The 22334-nt window shown below is 35.0% G+C and overlaps 1 protein-coding gene across 3 annotated transcripts in view; it reads right to left on the bottom strand.

Moving 5' to 3' along the window:
* The window catches only part of LOC127877884 (putative phosphatidate phosphatase), an 87647-nt gene that overhangs the window by 45135 nt on the left and 20178 nt on the right, over nucleotides 1–22334 (bottom strand). For all 3 annotated transcript variants that reach the window (XM_052424202.1, XM_052424201.1, XM_052424203.1), the window contains exons 2-5: nucleotides 21724–21875; nucleotides 10263–10473; nucleotides 5202–5259; nucleotides 4291–4348 (exon numbers count right to left, since the gene is read on the bottom strand). In XM_052424202.1, coding sequence (XP_052280162.1) covers nucleotides 4291–4348; nucleotides 5202–5259; nucleotides 10263–10473; nucleotides 21724–21875 — 479 coding nt within the window. The remainder of the gene's footprint in view (nucleotides 1–4290; nucleotides 4349–5201; nucleotides 5260–10262; nucleotides 10474–21723; nucleotides 21876–22334) is intronic.

Genomic DNA, 22334 nt, shown 5'->3' with positions numbered 1-22334 from the left:
ATTGTCTGCTGTTTGTTCATTTGCATTTCTGTGTTTATCTTAGACAATGCAGATCTAAAAAGAAACTAAAAATCACATTGGCGTAGATTATATTACCGGGTACATAACAAGAATGTGTGTGATTGGGGTTGTTAAATTTTAATATTATCTCACAGTTGACTAGAAGAACAGCTGCATTGAATGTGATTCACCGGCTTAAAAATGTTTTTTACTTACACATTTTTAAAATAATTATTTTGTTTTTCATCAGTATATGAATAGCAATAATGTAAGGTTCATTAAATGCACACAGAATAATATTATTTGCATGGCTTTCATTTATATTTGATCCATAACTTTCTATGATGGACCCTTCCTAAATTGTATTTAAATGGGTGCTTCTGACAATACACATTAACTTGATGATAATATTCTTACATGTTTATGTTGAAAATGTCTATCCTGAATGACATTACATAAAACAAGGGAGAGCATTCAAATGAATCAGTTTAAAATTAAGCACATAATTCTGTCCCTTTACATTCTGCAATGTAGAATTACTTCTGTAGTCCTGCTTGTCTAATCAAAGATCTTGCTAATACTTTTACTTAACAATAACTTTTATTTAGTTTTTACTATATACAGGAAGGATAACAAGTTACTTACTGCAAGGGCTTTTAGAACTCTATACAATGTAACATATCAAATACCAAACTTCTAGTTAGTTGAAGTTTCAATGCAGTTGATGTTAAAGGTCCTTTATCTATTAAAGTCTAAATATACCATTTGATCCATGGGTTGTAGTCAGTTTTGATTTGTGGGTCATAATTTTAACAAATTATTTAAGGACTATTAATAGTTAAGGACCACTTCAAGTTGCTAAACATCAAATATATTGGCTATTGACTTCATAGTTATCCCCATGCTTTTCGAAGAAAGCGTGGGGATTATGTGATTATATCCGCCATCTGTCCCTCCGTCCTGGCCACTATCTCCTCCTACACTATTAGCACTAGAACCTTCAAACTTACACACATGATAGCTATTAGCATATGTGCGACAGTGCACTATTAGGAATATTGATCTGACCCCTGGGTCAAAAGTTATGGGGGTTTGGGTGGGGCCGGGTCAGAGATTTTTACTAATTTTTCTAACAACATTTGGCGTGGGGATACGCGTCTGCCTCTGCCAAGCCATTTCTAGATTAGAATATTTTTTCATATAAAAATACATTTAACAAGCAAATTCATTGTTTTGATATCCCCCGCCAAATAAAGTTTGTTGCAAATGCCTTGATAAATGGTAAAATCCTAAAAAATACTTAAGTGAAGGGCAATTGTTTGTATGCATAGCAATTCTCCTTATGGATATCTATACACCCATCCAGTCTCATATTGAAATATATAGCTCAGATATAGCCCTAACAAGAGATGTGTTTGTCAGAAACACAATGCCCCCTATTGCGCCACTTTGAAAAAAAAAAAATTGTTTTGTTTTTTTTACCTTTGACCTTGAAGGATGACCTTGACCTTGAACTTCCACCACTCAAAATGTGCGAATTTCATGAGAACGCCGCTTTGAAAAAAAATAAATTGACCTTTGACCTTGAAGGATGACCTTGACCTTGAACTTCCACCGCTCAAAATGTGCAGCTTCATGAGAATGCCGCTTTGAATTTTTTTATTTCTTTTACCTTTGACCTTTGACCTTGAAGGATGACCTTGACCTTGAACTTCCATCACTAAAAATGTGCAGCTTCATGAGATTCACATGCATGCCAAATATCAAGTTGCTATCTTCAATATTGAAAAAGTTATGACCAATGTTAAAGTTTTCGGATGGACAGACGCCATATATTGACATTTGACCTTGAAGGATGACCTTGACCTTCACCTTTCACCACTCAAAATGTGCAGCTCCATGAGATACACATGCATGCCACATATCAAGTTGCTATCTTCAATATTGAAAAAGTTATGGCCAATGTTAAAGTTTTCGGACGGACAGACGCCATATATTTGACATTTGACCTTGAAGGATGACCTTGACCTTTCACCACTCAAAATGTTCAGCTCCATGAGATACACATGCATGCCAAATATCAAGTTGCTATCTTCAATAGTGAAAAAGTTATGGCCAATGTTAATTTTTTTTTTGACAGACGGACAGACTGACTGACATACTGACTGACGGACAGTTCAACTGCTATATGCCACCCTACCGCGGGCATAAAAAGTTACACAATACAAAAACAACAAAGGGCAATAACTCTTATCTTAAAGAAAGTGTAGGGTTATGTTTATTGTGCATGGCACTACTCATCATTCATATCAATACATCCACAAAGTTTTATGTTGAAGTCTTGTATTTTATCTGAGATATATCTCTCACAAGTTATATCATACAAAAACAAAAAAGGGCAACTAGAGTTTTGTCACAGACGTGATGAATACCCCCACATGCCGCGCTGACACAGAATATTTTGCATGTTGTCTACACACAAAAACGGGGACAACAAGCTGGATGTTTAAAACACACTAAGTGACACCCTGACCTAGTTTTTGACCCGGCATGACCCATATTCAAACTTGACTTAGACATCATCTAGATACAACTTCTGACCAAGTTTGGTGAAGATGGGATGAAGACTACTTGAATTAATAAGCGGACACCATGCTCAATGTTTAAAACGAACTAAGTGACCCTGTGACCTAGTTTTTGACCCAGCATGACCCATATTCAAACTTGACCTAGACATCATCTAGATTAAGATACAACATCTGACCAAGTTTGGTGAAGATCGAGGAAAACAACTTGAATTAGAGACCCCCTAAACTTCGTTTGTGTGGGTATAATAAGTCTTATTTATGTGTGGGGTTATGGCTCATGTGCATGGCACTTCTCTTCTTTGATATCTATACACCAATAAAGTTTCATGTTGATATCTTATATAGTTTCTGATGTATAGAGATGAAAAGTTTTGTGACAGACGAACAGACTGACAGAATGACAGATTGACGTATGCACAGATGGACAAAACTAATTTGATATCTCTATGGCCGGGGTTAACAATTTACACACAGGAAACAAGTTACCCCAAGTTCATGGCCAATTTTGACCTCAGGGGCATGATGTCGACAAACTTGGAAGAAACCATCATATGTTGCTTACAACAAGAAAATATACTCTGATGCCCAGAGTGGGAACCTTGTCAGTATTGATTCATTAGCCCATTTGAATAAGTCTAACACAAAATTTAGTCAATGTAAAGGTCAAATTGAAGTCAATTTGGATTACCCAACCACTGGTTTACAACGGAAATGGGTATATTTTGCAAAAGCCCTCCACCAAAAAAATCTCTTTGTTCTTAGGTGAGCTCACAACAAGGAAATACATAATAATCATACATGGATTTTAATAACCAATGATGTAAGAATAAAGCATTAAGGCTTCTTTGAAAATGGTATTGTAATGTTAATTATATAATATTCCATAATGTATAATAAAACCAAAGGTACCAAAACAAAATGTTATTAATTGTTTTATAATTTACATTCTCCATTAAAGGGGCCTTTTCACAGATTTTGGCATTTTTTTAACATATTCATTAAATGCTTTATATTGATAAATGTAAACATTGGATCATAAAAGCTCCAGTAAAAAATCAAGAAAAAAATTTAAAAAAGGAAAAGAACATTGCCCGGAGCAGGTTTCGAACCAGTGACCCCTGGAGTCCTGCCAGAGTCCTGAAGTAAAAACGCTTTAGCCTACTGAGCTATTCTGCCGAGTACACATTCTTGACGTATTTTATACCTTATATAAGCAATCTTCGTAGTTTTACAAAATTTAACGACAAAAACAGAACTCTCCAAATTATTCAATCGTTTCGCGTTGCAACGCTTTATAATTTTTAGGTTTTAAAATCGTCAAAAGATGCATATAATGGCTATATTAGAGCATGGTTAATGTTCAGTATTACTGTTTCCTCACAAATATCATAACCAAAACGAAAACTTACGAATCTGAAACAACTTTTTTCAATTTTGTCAATTTACCAAAGCGTGAAAAGATCCCTTTAAGTCCCAATCAATAACTTGCAACAAGTTCTGGTTAACTTTAAACTTATACTGGCAGAATTCCAATTAAGTGGCCTGTTAAAAACGAATGATTATATGACCTCAATTTTAACTGACTATTAATGGTTAGTATTGTGGTACATGGAACTATTTATGGACCTCATTGGATTTTGTATACAGGCTGATGGAACTTTTGCAAAGACTGTGGGTTTATAGGAGACAATATTTTACTTACCATGAGCCAGATCATGCAGTAGAAGGACATGGAAGAGTGGCCTGAGGGAAATGACAGTCTGAAATACAACAGTTTACATACCTTTACACTTATATTGGCCTTATACAAGGTTGCCAGATATATTGTTTAAATCAGGTTAGTAAGTGATTATATCAGTCAATGTTAAGAGGTAGGTCATATTACCCATGACAAACTATGAAGTCATAATTTTCAGAAAATACGAACATGTAACATATTTTTTACCTCAAAAACAACGAAAAAAGCCACAGGCCTGTTGTCGCTCATCCGAAACGGTAAGTAACTGAACAATTTTGATGTTTTTAAAACCATTTTCGAAATCATCCCAGATATCATAATAAGAAATGCTCCGAGCAGTGCCGTGATGTTTGGACAAAGAAATGCTCGAAGCAGTGTCATAATGTTTGGACAAAGAAATGCTCGGAGCAGTGTCATGATGTTTGGACAAAGAAATGCTCGGAGCAGTGTCATGATGTTTGGACAAAGAAATGCTCGGAGCAGTGTCATGATGTTTGGACAAAGAAATGCTCGGAGCAGTGTCGTGATGTTTGGACAAAGAAATGCTCCGAGCAGTGTCATGATGTTTGGACAAAGAAATGCTCGGAGCAGTGTCATGATGTTTGGACAAAGAAATCCTCGGAGCAGTGTAATGATGTTTGGACAAAGAAATGCTCGGAGCAGTGTCATGATGTTTGGACAAAAAAATGCTCGGAGCAGTGTCATGATGTTTGGACAAAGAAATTCTCGGAGCAGTGTCATGATGTTTGGACAAAAATATAATGCCTAGAGTGTTCACAAGGTATACAAGTCCAGAATAATTATTTGTATTATTATTTTTTTATTCAAATATAAGCTACATGTATTGTTTTATCCAAAAAGTATGGTGAGCTTACCTGGCCTCTTCAATGGCTGCTGTGTCTTTCCCTGTGCAGATATCTTCAGTTATGTAGCCTGCAACACATGGTGAACAGTAAAGAATAGTAAATGAACATCCACCTACAAACTTTAGAATGATTAAATAATGTTTGCTGAAATTGAGAATATTTAATAAATATTCACGGACACCAACAAACTTCAAAATTATTTTATGGCACATCAATTTCAACTATTTCTGAAGAACAAACTTATATTCAAAGATAGAACCTTTGTAGAACAAATGAATAGAAACAGGATTATAGGGATAATACACATTTTCGAGGGCATGATCATCTGCGGGCACTCGAAAATCCGTTTCGGATTTTGAGTACGCCCGCAGATGATCATATCAGAAAATGTGTATTTTTGCTATTATTGCATAAACAAATTACACATATGTATACCAAAATTAATTAAAATAACATTGAAAAAAATATGTCTTGTTCATTCGACATCGACAAAATAATTTGATTATTTCAAAATGATGTCACACAGTTCAAGGTTGTGTTTTACATATGCGTCACTCGGTAATCATCAGAAATGACGAGGCTTTACCTTCAGATAGGCAGTTTTCGATTCAAAATGTGTTTAAACAGTGGATTAATGCAAAGTTAAAATGCAGCCGCGCAAAGTAAGAAATGAGGAATTATTTTGGAATTTACAAAAGGAATGTTGAAGGTACATAAACACTTAAATTTACAGCATAGTCTTTTGAAAGTGTTGAGTAAAAAACCTTAACTTCATTGACGTTGCCAATAAAATAAAGCTGTTGTCAAGAGAGTGCAGATGGTATAATTTAACAAGAGGGACATGATCGCCCTGAATCGCTCACCTGACTAACCAAATACAATCCCAACCCAGTTTTCATCAAGATAAACATTCTGACCAAATTTCATAAAGATTGGATGAAAACTAAGACCTCTATTGACTACACAATGTTTTTCTAATATTTGACCTTGTGACCTAGTTTTTGACCCCAGGTGACCCAAATACAATGCCAACACAGGTTTCATCAAAATAAACATTCTGATCAAATTTTATAAAGATTGGATGAAAACTGTGACCAGTCTATTGTCTACACAAGGTTTTTCTATTATTTGACCTAGTGACCTAGTTTTTGACCCCAGATGACCAAAATACAATCCCAACCCAGATTTCATTAAGACAAACATTCTGACCAAATTTCATGAAGATTGGATGAAAACTGTGACCTCTATTGTCTACACAAGGTTTTTCTATTATTTGACCTAGTGACCTAGTTGTTGACCCAAGATGACCCAAATACAATCCCAACCCAGATTTCATCAAGATAAACATTTTGACCAAATTTCATAAAGATTGGATGAAAACTGCAACCTCTATTGTCTATACAAGGTTTTTCTATATTTTCACCTTGTGACCTAGTTTTTGATATAGTGACCTAGTTTTTGACCCAAGATGGCCCAGATACAATCCCAACCCAGATTTCATCAAGATAAACATTTTGACCAAATTTCATAAAGATTGGATGAAAACTGTGACCTCTACTGTCTACACAAACAAATTGTTGACGGTTTTTCTATTATTTGGCCTAGTGACCTAGTTTTTGACCTCAGATGACCCAAATACAATCCCAACCCAGATTTCATCAAGATAAACATTGTGACCAAATTTCATTAAGATTGGATGAAAACTGCAACCTCTATTGTTTAAACAAGGTTTTTCTATTATTTGACCTAGTTTTTGATCTAGTGACCTAGTTTTTGACCCCAGATGACCCAAATACATTCCCAAGCCAGATTTCATCAAGATAAACATTCTGACCAAATTTCATAAAGATTGGATGAAAACTGCGACATCTGTTGTCTACACAAGGTTTTTCTATTATTTGACCTAGTTTTTGATCTAGTGACCTAGTTTTTGACCCCAGATGACCCAAATACATTCCCAAGCCAGATTTCATCAAGATAAACATTCTGACCAAATTTCATAAAGATTGGATGAAAACTGCGACATCTGTTGTCTACACAAGGTTTCTCTATTATTTGACCTATTTTTTGACCTAGTGACCTAGTTTTTGATCCAGATGACCCAAATACAATCCAAACCCAGATTTCATCAAGATGAACATTCTGACCAAATTTCATAAACATTGGATGAAAACTGTGACCTTTAATGTCAAAACAAACAAATTGTTGATGATATTTCAATTATTTGACCTAGTGATCTAGTTTTTGACCCCAAATGACTCAAATACAATCCCAACCCAGATTTTATCAAGATAAACATTCTGACCAAATTTTATAAAGATTGGATGAAAACTGCGACCTCTATTGTCTACACAAGGTTTTTCTATTATTTGACCTATTATGTGACCTAGTTTTTGACCTAGGGACCTAGTTTTTGACCCCAGATGACCCAAATACAATCCCAACCCAGATTTTATCAAGATAAACATTCTGACTAAATTTCATAAAGATTGGATGAAAACTGTGACCTCTACTGTCTACACAAACAAATTGTTGACAGACGCACGCACATACGGACACCGGACATCACATGGTCACATAAGCTAACCATGTCACTTCGTGACAGGTGAGCTAAAAAGTGGATTGAAATATTCATTGCCATTATCCCTGCATGCATGAGGAAACTGGTGCTTATTCAGTTCCCCATTTATGCTTGGAAAGTCGTCAAGGGCTGGAGAAGGGAAGTAACTGCGCGGGACCCAGTTTATGGATATGAAAAACACATAACACTGGCTTGAACAGCAAGTGAATCGCCTTGTTCATACACGATTTCTCCCGTTAAAGCCCTCCATTTGCCAAGTTTCTGCACCCCGCCAGAGGGCATTATAGATAAGAGTTTATGCAAAAATGAAAGATGCAGACCGGTTTATTTACCCAAGACTTCCTTTGGGATAAATTATAGTTCAGATCTTATAGATCAATAGATCAATTTATCTCATGAAATATAACCTATGACATTGTCAGACAGGCAGATCTAATTTAAGTGTAGTTGTTGTTTTTCATAAACCTGTCACATTTTCTTTAACCAGGTATGGGTTATGACAAGAACCCATTTACACATTTACTTGTATGCAAAGCTATGTCCCTGGACGAAAAGATCACAAGTTTTTATTCAACAACTCTGCAGCTTGAGGGAGACTGTGTGGATGCATTAGCCAGCTCTGTGATGGATGATAATAGTGTGTGACATGTGTCCATAAGGCATGCATGCTCCCACACTCCACTTTTAATGTTTCAAACTCAACTTACATGTACAGCAAAGTAGAAATTTTTAAAGTCATCAATTTATAGCATAAATATGAGTGAGAAAAGAGTTTTCAAGCTGTTTAATGGCAAAATGTAACTTTAAACCTTTAAGTCTGACCTTAACCTTTGAGGACAAAAGGGAAGCAACAAGGGGTCTCATTATGGTGGTCAATTGTGGTAAGTTAATTTTAAATTGCATGGTGAATGATAGTTACAGCTTATGCTAGTTTTTCATAGCCAAATTTTAACTTTGACCACTAAATCTTCTTTATATTGACCTTTCAGGTAGGGAGACAGGTGCTTAATGCAAAACATGGTATTATATTTGTCTAAATTGTTACCAAGTTAATATATAAATCCATCAATGTATGGCACAATTATGGATAAGACAGGAATTTTCAAAGGATTCATTATGAAATTTTACCTTTAATCTCTTAAGTTTTACATTGACAGTACTTCTTACTGTCACACAGTATTTAAAAGCAAGTACGGGTATACACTATTTAATGTCAGCATGTCAGCATTATACATTCACAATCTTAAAGCATGAATATAACAAGGGACAAAATTGTCACAAAACCAGGTTTTCATTGTGAAAAAAAAATCTGATAAAGGGAGAAAACTCAAACTGAACTTTTAAAATGAACAAACAAAATTAACCCCCTTTGTAAGTTTGTTTTTAAAAAAAATCTATTTTTAGTCGTGGCGACCTTGACATTGGAGATATTGACGTGATTCTTTCGTGCGACACACGATGGTGAACAAATGTGCCAAATGATTTTAAAATCTCACAATGAATGACATAGTTATGGCCAGGACAAGCTCATTTATGACCATTTTTGACCTTTGAACTCAAAGTGTGACCTTGACCTTGGAGATATCGACGTTATTATTTCGCGCGACACACAGTCCAATGATGGTGAACAAATGTGCCAAATGATTTTAAAATCTGACAATGAATGACATAGTTATGGCCCGGACAAGCTTGTTCCGCCCGCCCGCCAGCCTGCCAGCCCGCCAGCCAGCCAGCCAGCCAGCCGGCCCGCATTCGCCAATCTAATAACCAGTTTTTTCCTTCGGAAAACCTGGTTAAAAAATGCATGATAAATTAAGTATCTTAACTATCTTCTACTATAATAAATCAAATGTTGCTTACTTCAATAAACTTGAAACTACCAAGTTTATGCTGAAACTGACAAGATAACTCTTATATGTTGTTCATCTAGAAATTGTATCTATGTGTTGTATAAATAAGTCTGCACAGACAAATGTGATTTTCAGAATAGTGTACACAACATGTTTTTGTACAGCAATGAGTTTTGGACTTTTAAAGAAAACTATTTGCAATTGTAGAAAAGTCCAATTTATTTGATTTTTTACCACTTTTTCTAAGTTTTTTTATCTAAATATTTATTCATCAACATTTTGTTTGTCTTGAAAATAATATTAATAAGATATCATGTACTCCCTTTTAGATAGTGGTCTTTAGCCTGCATACCAGATGTGATTTAACAACAAAAAACTTATTAATAGCGTTAAGAGGGCTACTTCTTCAGTATGTTATTTTGTAACATGGAAAATGTGACCTTGGGGGTTTTACTGACCAAATTTTCCTAAATCAAATATCTTAAAATGTAGGTTTGAACAAATCCTATCCTAAAATTGGCATCAAAGTGGCCACAGGATAAAGCTACATAAAGCAAGCTATATACAAGTTAAAAAGCCACTTACAGCTTGAAAATAGTTAGTTTCCCAAATGGTGTAGAATAAGGCATATGAAATTACCTGTAGAGGCAGCACATTTGGCTGGGTCAGGTACACAGACTGTCAAGAAGTGGGGCCGTAGCCTCCCAATGGTGTACTTTCCAATGTCCGTCGTCAACTGGGTCAACCCAGCCCCAAAGAAGAACGGGATAACCAGTTGGTAGACAATGCCGATGTAAGTCACCATCTTCAACTCAGCTTTGTGTGCCTTGATGCCTTCTATGGTAAGGATCTGAAATAAATGTGAAAGACAGGTGTAAGGTTATCAGCAAGGTCAAGGAACAAATATAATAAATCACATAGCATGTACTTGCATTAAAATGTATTTATAATAAGCATCAAAAATAATAAATCAATTACAACAAGACAGTTCAAGAGACAGTTTTATCCACTAGTGACATTGACCATGCGCCAGCATGTTGGACCAATGCTTTCAGTAAAAATTTTAAAGGACATTAACTGTTCATCAAAACCCATCAAAGAGTACAAGGAATGAAAATCATACAAGAAAACATAGGTTCAAACATTTGACATATTAGTTTTCTCTTGATTTTGAGTCAGCATGATTAACTTATGCTGACTCAAAGTCAGATGATCAGAATATTTCAGCAAAGTTTCAGGAAAATCTTGAAGATACTATTTTTGACCACAAAGTTTCAGGAAAACCTTGAAGATACTATTATAACAACAAAATTTCAGAAAAACCTTGAAGATACTATTATTCAGCACAAAGTTTCAGGAAAACCTTAACAATACTATTATTAAGCACAAAATTTCAGGACAACCTTGAAGAAGATACTATTATTGACCACAAAGTTTCAGGAAAACCTTGAAGATACTATTATTGACCACAGAGTTTCAGAGAAACCTTGAAGATACTATTATTGATCACAAAATTTCAGGACAACCTTGAAGATACTATTATTGACCACAAAGTTTCAGGAAAACCTTGAAGATACTATTATTAAGCACAAAGTTTCAAGACAACCTTGAAGATACTATTATTGCCACAAAGTTTCAGGAAAACCTTGAAGATACTTTTATGGACAACAAAGTTTCGGGAAAACCTTGAAGATACTATTATTGACCACAATTTTTAAGTTTCAGGTAAACCTTGAAGATACTTTTATTGCCCACCATATTTCATGACAACCTTGAATATACTATTATTGACTACAAAGTTTCAGAAAAACCTTGACGACGCTATTATTGACCACCCTTCTCAAAATAAAATGCACTTTTTAACAAAATACGCTTTAAAAAGTGTATTTTTCTGCATTTTTACCAAAAAGTGTATTTTTTCTGCACTTTTTTCATAATTAAGTGAACTAAAGTGCATTTTTTCTGTATTTTCATTATCTTTAAGTGTATTTTACTGTACTTTTAGTGAATCTTCTCTAGACAAAGTGCATCTTTTTATGCAATAAGTGCATTTTTTTTAATGAAGTGCATTTTTTGTGCATATTAGTGTATCTTCTGATTTGCAAAGAAAATATTCTTTCTGTACAAGTGTAGTTTTAGTGCATCTTCATAAAAAAGAGCAACACTATAGCAACTAACTGAAGTTAAAGGACAGAGATGTAGTGTTTAATAGGAGGATTGTACTGAATTCTTTTTTATCTTCACATAATGTTTATGGTCTTATTGTTGCAATTTGTCTGCTCATAAAATATGTGAATCAGTAGAGCAGCTTTTAAAGGGAAAAGTACAACTAAATCAGGCTGTGGGTAACTAATTAAAAATAATGAAAGTGTCAAAAATATTATGTGGGCGTGCCAGAATCAATTATATCTCCACAACATAAAAAATAAGTATTTGAACTTTCTTACACTGATATTTAACCCAAATTCAATTAATGTCTACCACATTGACTATTAACATACATTTTAAAAGACAATTTAAATAATTTTTATAATATTATTATTATTTGCTTACACCATTCAGTATGTTATATTGAAATATTAACAATTAAATATAATGTGCTAAGTGTGCTGTGTATTATTCAATATTATTATTATTCAATAAATATCAGATAAGATCAGGATCAGATAAGAGATCCATTAGCATCATAAACACTAATCCCTATCAGTGCTCCATCTAGCCCAAACAAAGGGGTGTTTATAGACTTTTGATTGGTTCTGGCACCATCTATTTTAAAACAAACCACTTTTGATTGGTTGGAGCTCAGCAAGTTATTTGGAGCACAGAAAGTTATTTTTTGTAAACATGTGTATATCAACAATAAGTTTGTTGCAAAGAAAATTCAAAGTGGGTGGTTAAAGTGATATGGTCTCATAGTTCAACAACTGCCGTTTGTTTGGAATACTGAAGAACAGCTGTAACAGGTTTGTATTTTCATTTCTGCATATCTTTTTAATTTAATTAATTATGATCATTATCATATTTATGTATTGTCACTGGGAAATGTAAATGGATAAGTAAATGTAATGCAGTTTTAAGGAAAAAAACACCATTTGAATTATTATGGCTGTATTTTATGGTTATTGTCATCTTAAAATTTATTTATACCTATTTCTTGTCATTAATTCTTTCCCCCATATTTAATAAGAACTTTTATATTTTATATTTGAAGGTTAAACCCCAAGGTGAAATTTACATTGATCGGAAGATCCATAGGACAGAATGTGCATCATCGCCTGCCAAAAAAGGGAGCAAAAGGGGGACTACCTGATGTATGGACATTTATACCAGGTTTTACCCTGCACGAGCAGGCCAACTTGAGGGGAACAGGAGTGGGAAACCGCGCCCTGTAGCTTGTCCTTGACCAAGAAAAGATGGATTTGTTGAGAGGTAAAACTATATAATAAAGGTTATTGCATTGTAAAGACGTCACACTTCCGACCAGTTCACACAGCCAAAGGAGACCACATATATTAGTACATTTATAAACAGTATTTTCTACCAAACGTTATTTCTTTAAATTATTTATGAAAAGCGTTAAGTCACATATGATCACGAGATTAAAATTGCAAAAATAAACAAACAAAAACAACAAGCCAACAAACTTGTTTTGATTTAAATTTATGATATTTATAGCAACTGTTGAACAAGATTACCATAACAGCAATATTTAACACTTAAGTATTCAGATCTGATCAGCTGGTGAACTGCTCTATAAAGGGTGGTTTATGAATGCATTCTTTGTAAGGAACAGTGTATAACAACAAATATAGTGACAGGGGCTAAGCTGCTAAATATTGTCAGCATGTATGCAGTGATTTTCCTTGGAAATTCAAAACAACCTGTATATACTGGCTCTCAGAAGGGCATATTTTAGCCCAATAATGAACAAAAAAGGAAGATCTTAAAAATAAGGTATAGATTTATATAAATTTCATGAATACGGTTCATTTATCATATATAAGGATCCAGAATATGATTGAATTGAATGTGCTGCTTTTGTCCATATTAAAAAGGGATTTGGAATTAATGTAATATATAAAAATCTAGTAAATGATAGGGAAAACATTTCAGCTTAAGGAGGGGAAAACTTTAATATTTTTGAAGCGAAAACCACCTGTATTTGGCTGTTAATCAGTAACCGGTAATCAGAGGGGAGAAAAATCACTGGTTTGAGCTTGATATTTAAAGTTGTTAATTCCAGATAGGCAATAGCCCGTTTGAATCCTCTCTTATGTAGATATGTAACCTTTGTTTTTGCTTTTAAAGGTTTAACATTCTAATAAAGTGTGTACTTATCTATTGAATTGTACTTTTTGTTTTTTATGTATGTGTTTACACAAACCTTTCATTTAAAGAATGAATGCTGGCTTCAAAATGCTGGGATTTTTTAAAAATTTGGTAAATTTTTAAGCATACTAATTTGAAGTGATGAAAAGTACACTTGAGCGAATAATGCGCTTAAAAAATTCACTTCCAACCAGGGCTCAGCCTAGGTTCAAACTTGAGGGAGAAGTGACTTCTCCCTGAGCTGAAATTAGGGAGAAGTGAGGCCACTAGAAGGAGAAGTGATTTCTGTTTGGCGTTTAATAAAATTTTCGCTTGTTTTATACCTCTCATTACACCAAGCCTAAGTATCATCATAAATGACAAACAAATACTATTTTCAAATTCAATAAATCCTTACATATTAAGTCACATAAATCAATTCATACAAATAAAACGTGTGATTTCCATGTGCATCATAAAAATAAACAGTACTTTAATTATGCAATGACAATCCAAACCCTATTTACATCATAATGTACATGATAATTAGTAAGTGATAACATGATAATTAGTTAGTGATTTTTTTCACCCAATTGGGAACAGGTCCGGTACCAATGCCATTGGAAATTCTTCGCGTCATGAAATCACCAAATTGTGGTAAAAACAAGTCAACAAAACACAATCTTAATGCATGGGACATATAGTATATCTATTACTGTTTATCCGAATGTATACATATCCGAAATATGTACACTTGAGAATGCCTTACCTGTTTCATTTAATAATCCAAATACTCCTTGTTGTTATCTGGTTTAACAAACCTTATTACACGTACATGTTTGTTAAATCCAGTTAATGCTTTCTCCATTATTAAATCACCATTACTTGTAATTTGAATCGCCAGCTTTGAATTGAACGCGGGTTAAATGTTACAATACATCTGCCATTTGCAATGTCGAAGGTCATTCATGAGTCATGACGTAGCAATTTTATTCTACTCGGATAATTTATATCTAATCGAGGAAATGTGTTTTCTCAATGTCTATTGTGTAGTATTAGGACTTGTTAGTATAAAAATGAACTGTGATTCCAGTTTATATAAGATGGGTGTTACTCGTAATTATCGGTGGATTAACAAACGGACAAAACTCGCTGGACTTTTACAGTAGTGGATCTACGTAATTAATAGACCTTTGATCAATTTTGTTTTTCTTTAATAAGTTTTCCGACTTTCTTTAACCGTGCCGTCTGCCAAAAACCTGTAATTATCGAATGGTCAATGAATTATCACGAAATCATTAGACAACTTACAGCACGCGCAAAAAGGTTGCGGTATATAAAATAAAGTCGTTTACGTATGGATACTGTAGATAAAATTATGGAAATTAGCACTACAGTTTGCACGGGTGGGTTGTTAGTTTTCGTTTATATGGTTATAAATTAATGTCTGACAAAATGAATTGCACATCGACTGGATAATTAGTGTCTATGAGTTTTGAAACACGAAACAAGTAAACAGTAGAACATACTAGAATAAATCGTATTCATATTTACTGTTGGGAATGTGTTGCGCGTGTAAACTTTTTTTTGCGTAAATACATGTCTATAACGACGTCATTTCATCGCTCAGATAAACTACTGCATATGTATATACAATGCGCGCGTTCTCATTAGTAACTATCATGTTAATGTACCGCTTAACTCCGCCTACAAGGCGTGTACTAATTGGGCTTGCAGAACAGAGAACTATCCAAACTGTCGGCGAAATGACACTCGCTATGATCTTTTGATCGAAACCGTTATTGTTTGGAGTGAATGCCCATGTATGCTAGTTGCCTGGATAAGCTTTCACAGCAGTCGATCTTTTGCTGTGATAATAAACTGATAACATAACAAGCGTCATCGGTGACTTTATGACATGTGAAAATATAGAATTTTTAGATGAAAAAGTTGAGAGAAAAAAACGTCGATGTTGTAAAAAAGGAGGCGAAGTCAACTTCTCCTTCATGTAATTTAAGGGCGACATTATTATGTCCCAGGCGAAGATGTCGCCCACGTCGCCCTCACGGCCGAGCCCTGCCAACACTTCATAAAGTGCATCATTTGTATGACTGAAAATGCACTCAAGTGTATTAATGCGCTTAAAAATTCACTTTTAATACTGTAAGGTGTATTATTTGTATGACTGGGAATGCACTCAAGTGTATTAATGCGCTTACAATAATTCACTTTCAATTTTGTAAGGTGTATTATTTGTATCAGTGGAAATGCACTCAAGTGTATTAATGCGCTTACAAAAATTCACTTTGAAAACTCAATGAAGAGTTTTATTTGTATGTCTGGAAATGCACTCAAGTGTATTAATGCGCTTAAAAAATTAACTTTGAATACTCCATGAAGTGTATTATTTGTATGAGTGTATTAATGGGCATTAAAAAATTTACTTTGACCATGAAGTGTATTATTTGTATGTCTTAAAATACACTCAAGTGTATGAATGCACTTAAAAATAAACTTAAGCGCACTTATTATCATAATAAACGCACTTTAGTGTATTATTTCGTGGAAAAAATACACTTATATGTGTAAACACACTAGTAAAAAGTGTTTTTTTTAACAGAATAAAATGCACTTGTTAAGCAAAAAATACGGTGCCAATAACATGCGCATTAAATGCGCATTTAGTGCACTTTTTCGAGAAAGGCAGTCACAAAAATGAAGGCTCAACTTTGTGACATTCCAGACCTTAAGCAAGTATGACTGACTAATGCCCTTTGCGCATTGTCTGAATAACCATAATATTCTAACTAAGAGTTTATGAGATATTGATTTGACATTAAAATAAAACGAGGGCTTACACTTTGACCTCAAAAGTATGACCTTTACCTTTAGCCAGCTTGAATGACTCTAAATTTCAGCACATGGTCGAAAAGAGGCAAACTTGAGGAAGTTTTAATGCTTATAAAATTATAGCACATAATGACTGGAGACAAGTGCTACAGACTATCTGAATAATGGACATATTAAGATCATTGCTATTATTCCACTCCCACTTTGTGATGGGGGATAAATAAGGTAGCATTTGCTATGGACTTATTCCACAAACACATTTTTTTCCTAACTACATGTAGTAAATTAATAATTCATCAAAACTATTGGCAAAAACCATGTGTTTATATTATGGATATTATTTAACAAGAGCCCCCTGAATCGCTCTACTGCTATAAACACTGTGCAAGTTTGGAAAAAATCAGATGGAAACTGTGTACTTAAAGTAATAATTACTATTCAAATAAATGAAAATGTCGTACAATTGTTCGTAAAATAAACTTAACGAATTAAAAATCAGTGTTCCTTATGGCAATTGCCGAAATTTCAACGTCAGATGTGGTCTGGTAAAATAGATGTTTGAAGAAACAAAATGATCCTTTTCATTATTGTTTTGCATATCTATTCATACGACACATGGACACTAAAATGGTGTTTGTGTGTCGTATGAATTGATATATTCGCGGGAAATATAAATGGAATTAAGACTTATTAATTTCTAAATATAAATTAATAATATTTATTTTCGTGGAAACGAATGTTGTTTACTGGTTTCTATAGATACGATTACGGATGTAACGTTATGTACGGAATGCTTCGGTTGAGTTCGTTAAAACAATGAAATTACGCATTTCCGTACCACGTGATATTACGTCATTCCACCTTTTGCAAACTGCCTGTGCTTTTGTTCGGATCGTCAACAATCTTAATTTAATTTAAATCTCAAATCATCTAAAATAATGCAGTGTGGAACAAAGCGGAAATTACAGGAAAATGTGGAGGAGGTTAGAGAGGACGATACCCGGCTCTTACAGCCGGACCCAGGTAGAGGCTTTATTGATTTTGAGAAGATAATAAGGGCATCTAAAATCGTGTACCCTATTAATACACGTAACGTTAAGGGGTGCGGTGCTAGCGGGGAATCAGCGTCAACTCTAAGTTACCCGGTAATCGAAAATACACAAGTTCAATCTCTTGCTTCGGCTATTAATCGGGGTCAAAACATGATCAGTTGTCAGGAATTAACGCGCTTATCAAATGATGACTTGGCTGCGCACGTGCCAACCGCATTGAAACAACAAATTTCTAGAGGCGAATATGTCAATTTGGCTTTACTGTTAAAAGGTGCCTTCGAATTATCCGCTTTTTGTAATGTTAGTGTTTTGCAACTTTCGGCAGAGGGCACTCTTGAACAGCACCCTAAGGAGTGTAGGGATAAAATCCATAACATCGAACGGTGGTCGGACGCTTTCTTGATTTATGCCTCAATCTACCTTAGCACGCGACCCGATAAAGTGCAGGAGATTTTGCATTACATGTGGACAATTCCAAGTGTGCGTCACGTCAGGGGGGATTTGCATGGCGAGAGTATGATGAACAGTTTTGTCTGCGCCAGGCCTTGCACCCCAAGTCTTGGGCGTCAATCAATAATGATCTTTGGTGGCGATGCGTGCAAACACGGCCCCTGAGCGACAGGGGACGCCAAAAGCTAATAACTTGTGTCACCACTTTAACGAGGGACACTGCATGTGGCCCAATTGTCGGTTTACACACGCATGTTCAGAATGCGGATCTCAAAATCCAGTCATTAACTGTCCTTTGCGCCTCCGCCCTATCAGTGTCGCGGGGGCGCCTCGTTTTCAAAGGGGACGGGGATTTCATCGATTTAGACCATGGCCCCAATGGCTCGGGAACAACCGTGGCACCCCAAATAGGTTCTAAATCGATCGCTAATTTTCCCTGTAATCATGACCTACTTAATCTCGCACCATCTCCGGTGAATATCAAAATATTACGTGAATATTTAACATCGTATAATTCTACAGATAGAAATGACCTTTTAAATGGTTTTACAAATGGGTTTTCAATGCATTATAACGGACCCAGAGTCAGTAGATTTAGTAAAAACTTGAAGTCTGCAATCGCAAATGCGGACATAATTCAAGATAAGATAAATAAGGAGATTTTGGCTGGGAGGTTGGCTGGGCCTTTTAGCGAACAACCTTTTTCTAATTTCATGGTTTCCCCAGTTGGCCTGGTGCCAAAAAAGACACCAGGTGATTTGAGGATGATTCATCACCTTTCTTTTCCTGAGGGTTACTCAGTTAATGTCTTCATTGATAAAAAAGACTCATCCTCTCAGTACACAAATTTCGATGAGGCGGTTCACATGGTTCAAGATTTAGGGCGACACTGTAAACTTTTCAAAATGGATCTTAAGAATGCATTTCGCCAACTACCAGTTCAGCGAGAAGATTTCAAAATACTTGGCATACAGTTTAATTGCATGTTTTATGTGGAAAAAGCCTTACCATTCGGAGCTTCAGTCAGTTGCAAAACATTTGAACAGTTTTCCTCATTCAATGAATTCTGCCTTAAGAGTAAAATGTCATCGGGCAAGCTTATACACTATTTAGACGAAATTCTGGGTGGCGATAAATTTGAGCTAGGTTGCCGCATAAATTTGTGAAATTTATTGTGGCAGAAAATTCTGTTTGCCGGGGGTCAGACGGGCATGCGCATTTATTCTAAAACATTTATCTGAATGGACTCTGTGACTACTTGCGTAGTTTATAATCCTTGTCCTTTCGGGTAATTCCAAGTTCTTAAAGTTTAAGCTTAAAAAATAGTAGCAATACCATAGGGTAAAAACATTAAGGTGTCAAATCGCTGGTTGAGCGATAAGTTGTATTTTAATGTCCCATTAAGTATGTAAAAAGGTACAAGTAATATTATCACAAGTGTGGCAATAAAAGTGTGATCACAAGTGTAGTGATCAAGTAAAAGTATTATCTCAAGTGCAAAAAAAGTGTGATCACAAGTGTAGTGATCAATGTCCAATTAAGTATGTAAAAGGTTCAAGTAAAAGTATTTGATCACAAGTGTAGTGATCAAGTAAAAGTATTATCGCAAGTGCGAAAAAAGTGTGATCACAAGTGTAGTGATCAATGTCCGATTAAGTATTGAAAAAGGTACAAGTAAAAGTGTTATCGCATCACAAGTGTAGTGATCAAGTAAAAGTATTTTCGCAAGTGCGAAAAAAGTGTGATCACAAGTGTAGTGATCAAGTAAAAGTATTAGTGTGTCATTAAAGGTGTCATTTAAAAGTGTGATAGCGCAAGTGTAGCGATTATCATGTAAAAGTGTGATCCAATGGTCAAGCGATTGGTAGAATTAGGTTTAGCCCAGCAAAGCATATGGTTCTTCCTAGTTTGGTCGCTTGATGAGCAATAGCATTTTTTATTTTGGGCACGCGGTGTTGCTACTATAACGGTGTTACTTCACATTTGGTAATTTTAACGTGTGCTCATCCACCTCCAGTAGGCATATTTTCAAAGTAGCAGGTTTCCACGAGTGAGTAGCCGATCTTTCGGGGCTCGTGGTTACCACCGGCTGTTTTTTCTTTGTGTAACGCTGCGGGCTTTTATATCCCACTTTTTACTCGTATAATATATTAAAGAGATCTGTTAGTGAATACTTTATGCATTCTATTACCTTTTTTGTGATGTTTATTGGGAGGTAAAATATATTGGAATCGGGTCATTAAACTAGTTAACTGGAGTAATGTGTTGTTTTATCGTTGCACTAGTCATAAAATAATTGTGGCCACAAATAAATAAAAATGAGCATTTTGTATCTACAAAAATCTATGTTATCATACCACATCTAGCCTTGAAATTTTGGCTATTGCTATAAGAAACACTGATTAATAAGGTGTTAACTTTATTTTTCGAAATACTTAACGAAATTTTCGTTGATTTTGAGCGTTATTGAGTCTTTAATCGCGCAAACAAGAAGAATTTTCTCAAATTCAAGGGGAGATTTTTATGTATTTCTTTCTCCGATACTGCTCATATTCAATAGGGTTCAAGTCCTCATTGATATAAAGAAATTGTGCAAATTTGGAAATAATTGGATGAAAACTGTGGAATTAATTGCGTAAACAAGCGGGATTTAAAAATTTTCTCATATTCAAGGGGAAGTCATTCTGGACGTATTGCTTCAATATTGCTCTTTTTAAAAAAGGGTTTGAGTCCTCATTGATATAAAGACACTGTGCAAGTTTGCCAAGAATTGGATGAAAATTATGGACTTAATCACATAAAAAAAAATGAATTTTCATTTTTTTCTCAAATTCAAGGGGAGATCAATCTGGACTCCGATATTGCTCATTTTCAATAGGGTTTGACCCATCATTCAGATAAAGACACTGTGCAAGTTGGGAAATGAAGCACGCACACACGACGGAAACCACGCCATGACATAAGCTCTTCAGGGCTTCGGCCAGTAGAGCTAAAAACTGGAAAGTCGAAATCTAAGTTTTCAGTTGTATGTGAAAAAATATGACAGTCGATTACAGCCATACAATGACAAAAGTCACTTACAGCAACAATAGGGCAAAAGTCACTTACAGCCATACAACTTCAAAATCTACTTAAAACTTTACAAGGTCAAAAGTCATTTACAGTCTTTCAAAGTCAAAAGCTAATTACAGTCACAAAAGAACACAAGCAACTTTCAGCCATACAAGGTAACAAGCAACTTTCAGCTAAACAAGGTTAAAAGCCACTTACAGCTTTATAAGGTCAAAAGTCATTAATAGCTATTAAAGCTCAAAAACCGCTTAAAGATATACAACATCAAAAGCCATTTACAGCTAAAACAATGTAAACAGCCACTAACAGCTACAAACAGTCAAAAGCCACTTACAACCATACCTTGTACAAGGTTAAAAGCCACTTACAGCTATACACGGTAGAATGATGCCCACAAACCCTGCCACCCATGTTGGTACTGTGTTCGAGAGGTAGGGGTGCATCAATGTCTCGTCATTGCAGTAGAAGCCTCGGTGGTACGGCTTGGCATAATAGTACAGGATCAGCACAGGCAAGGCAACTGGGACACCACAAATACAAGGAGTTTAATTGAAGCATTATTCTACATTTTGGGACAAGCATTTAAATTGCACAAAGTTTTGACTCTTGCAATTTACCTTCCTTCTATCATGTTTAAGCAACTGTTGCAAAATATACACAAAGGGTACCTTCAATAACATCAAAATATACTTTATATCATACTATATTTGTGTTTGCATGGTTAAAAACTAAAATTTATGCATATTAGTATTGACAGGGCTTTTAACAAATATGCAAAAACAAAAGAACTATGTAGTTGACAGATGTTAAGTAATGCTGTTTACAATGTTATGTAGATAACCGATGTTAAATAATCATGTTCACGGTGCCTAACCAATACGGATAATACTGGAAACATTTGTACTATTCCGGATAATACGCAAAATGGCAACGGATCACATCGGAAAATAAACAAGGTAAAAAGCAGGATGCACCTAGT

Source organism: Dreissena polymorpha, chromosome 4, assembly GCF_020536995.1.
Source record: "Dreissena polymorpha isolate Duluth1 chromosome 4, UMN_Dpol_1.0, whole genome shotgun sequence".
Taxonomy (NCBI): domain Eukaryota; kingdom Metazoa; phylum Mollusca; class Bivalvia; order Myida; family Dreissenidae; genus Dreissena; species Dreissena polymorpha.
This window is presented reverse-complemented; position numbering and strand designations above follow the sequence as displayed.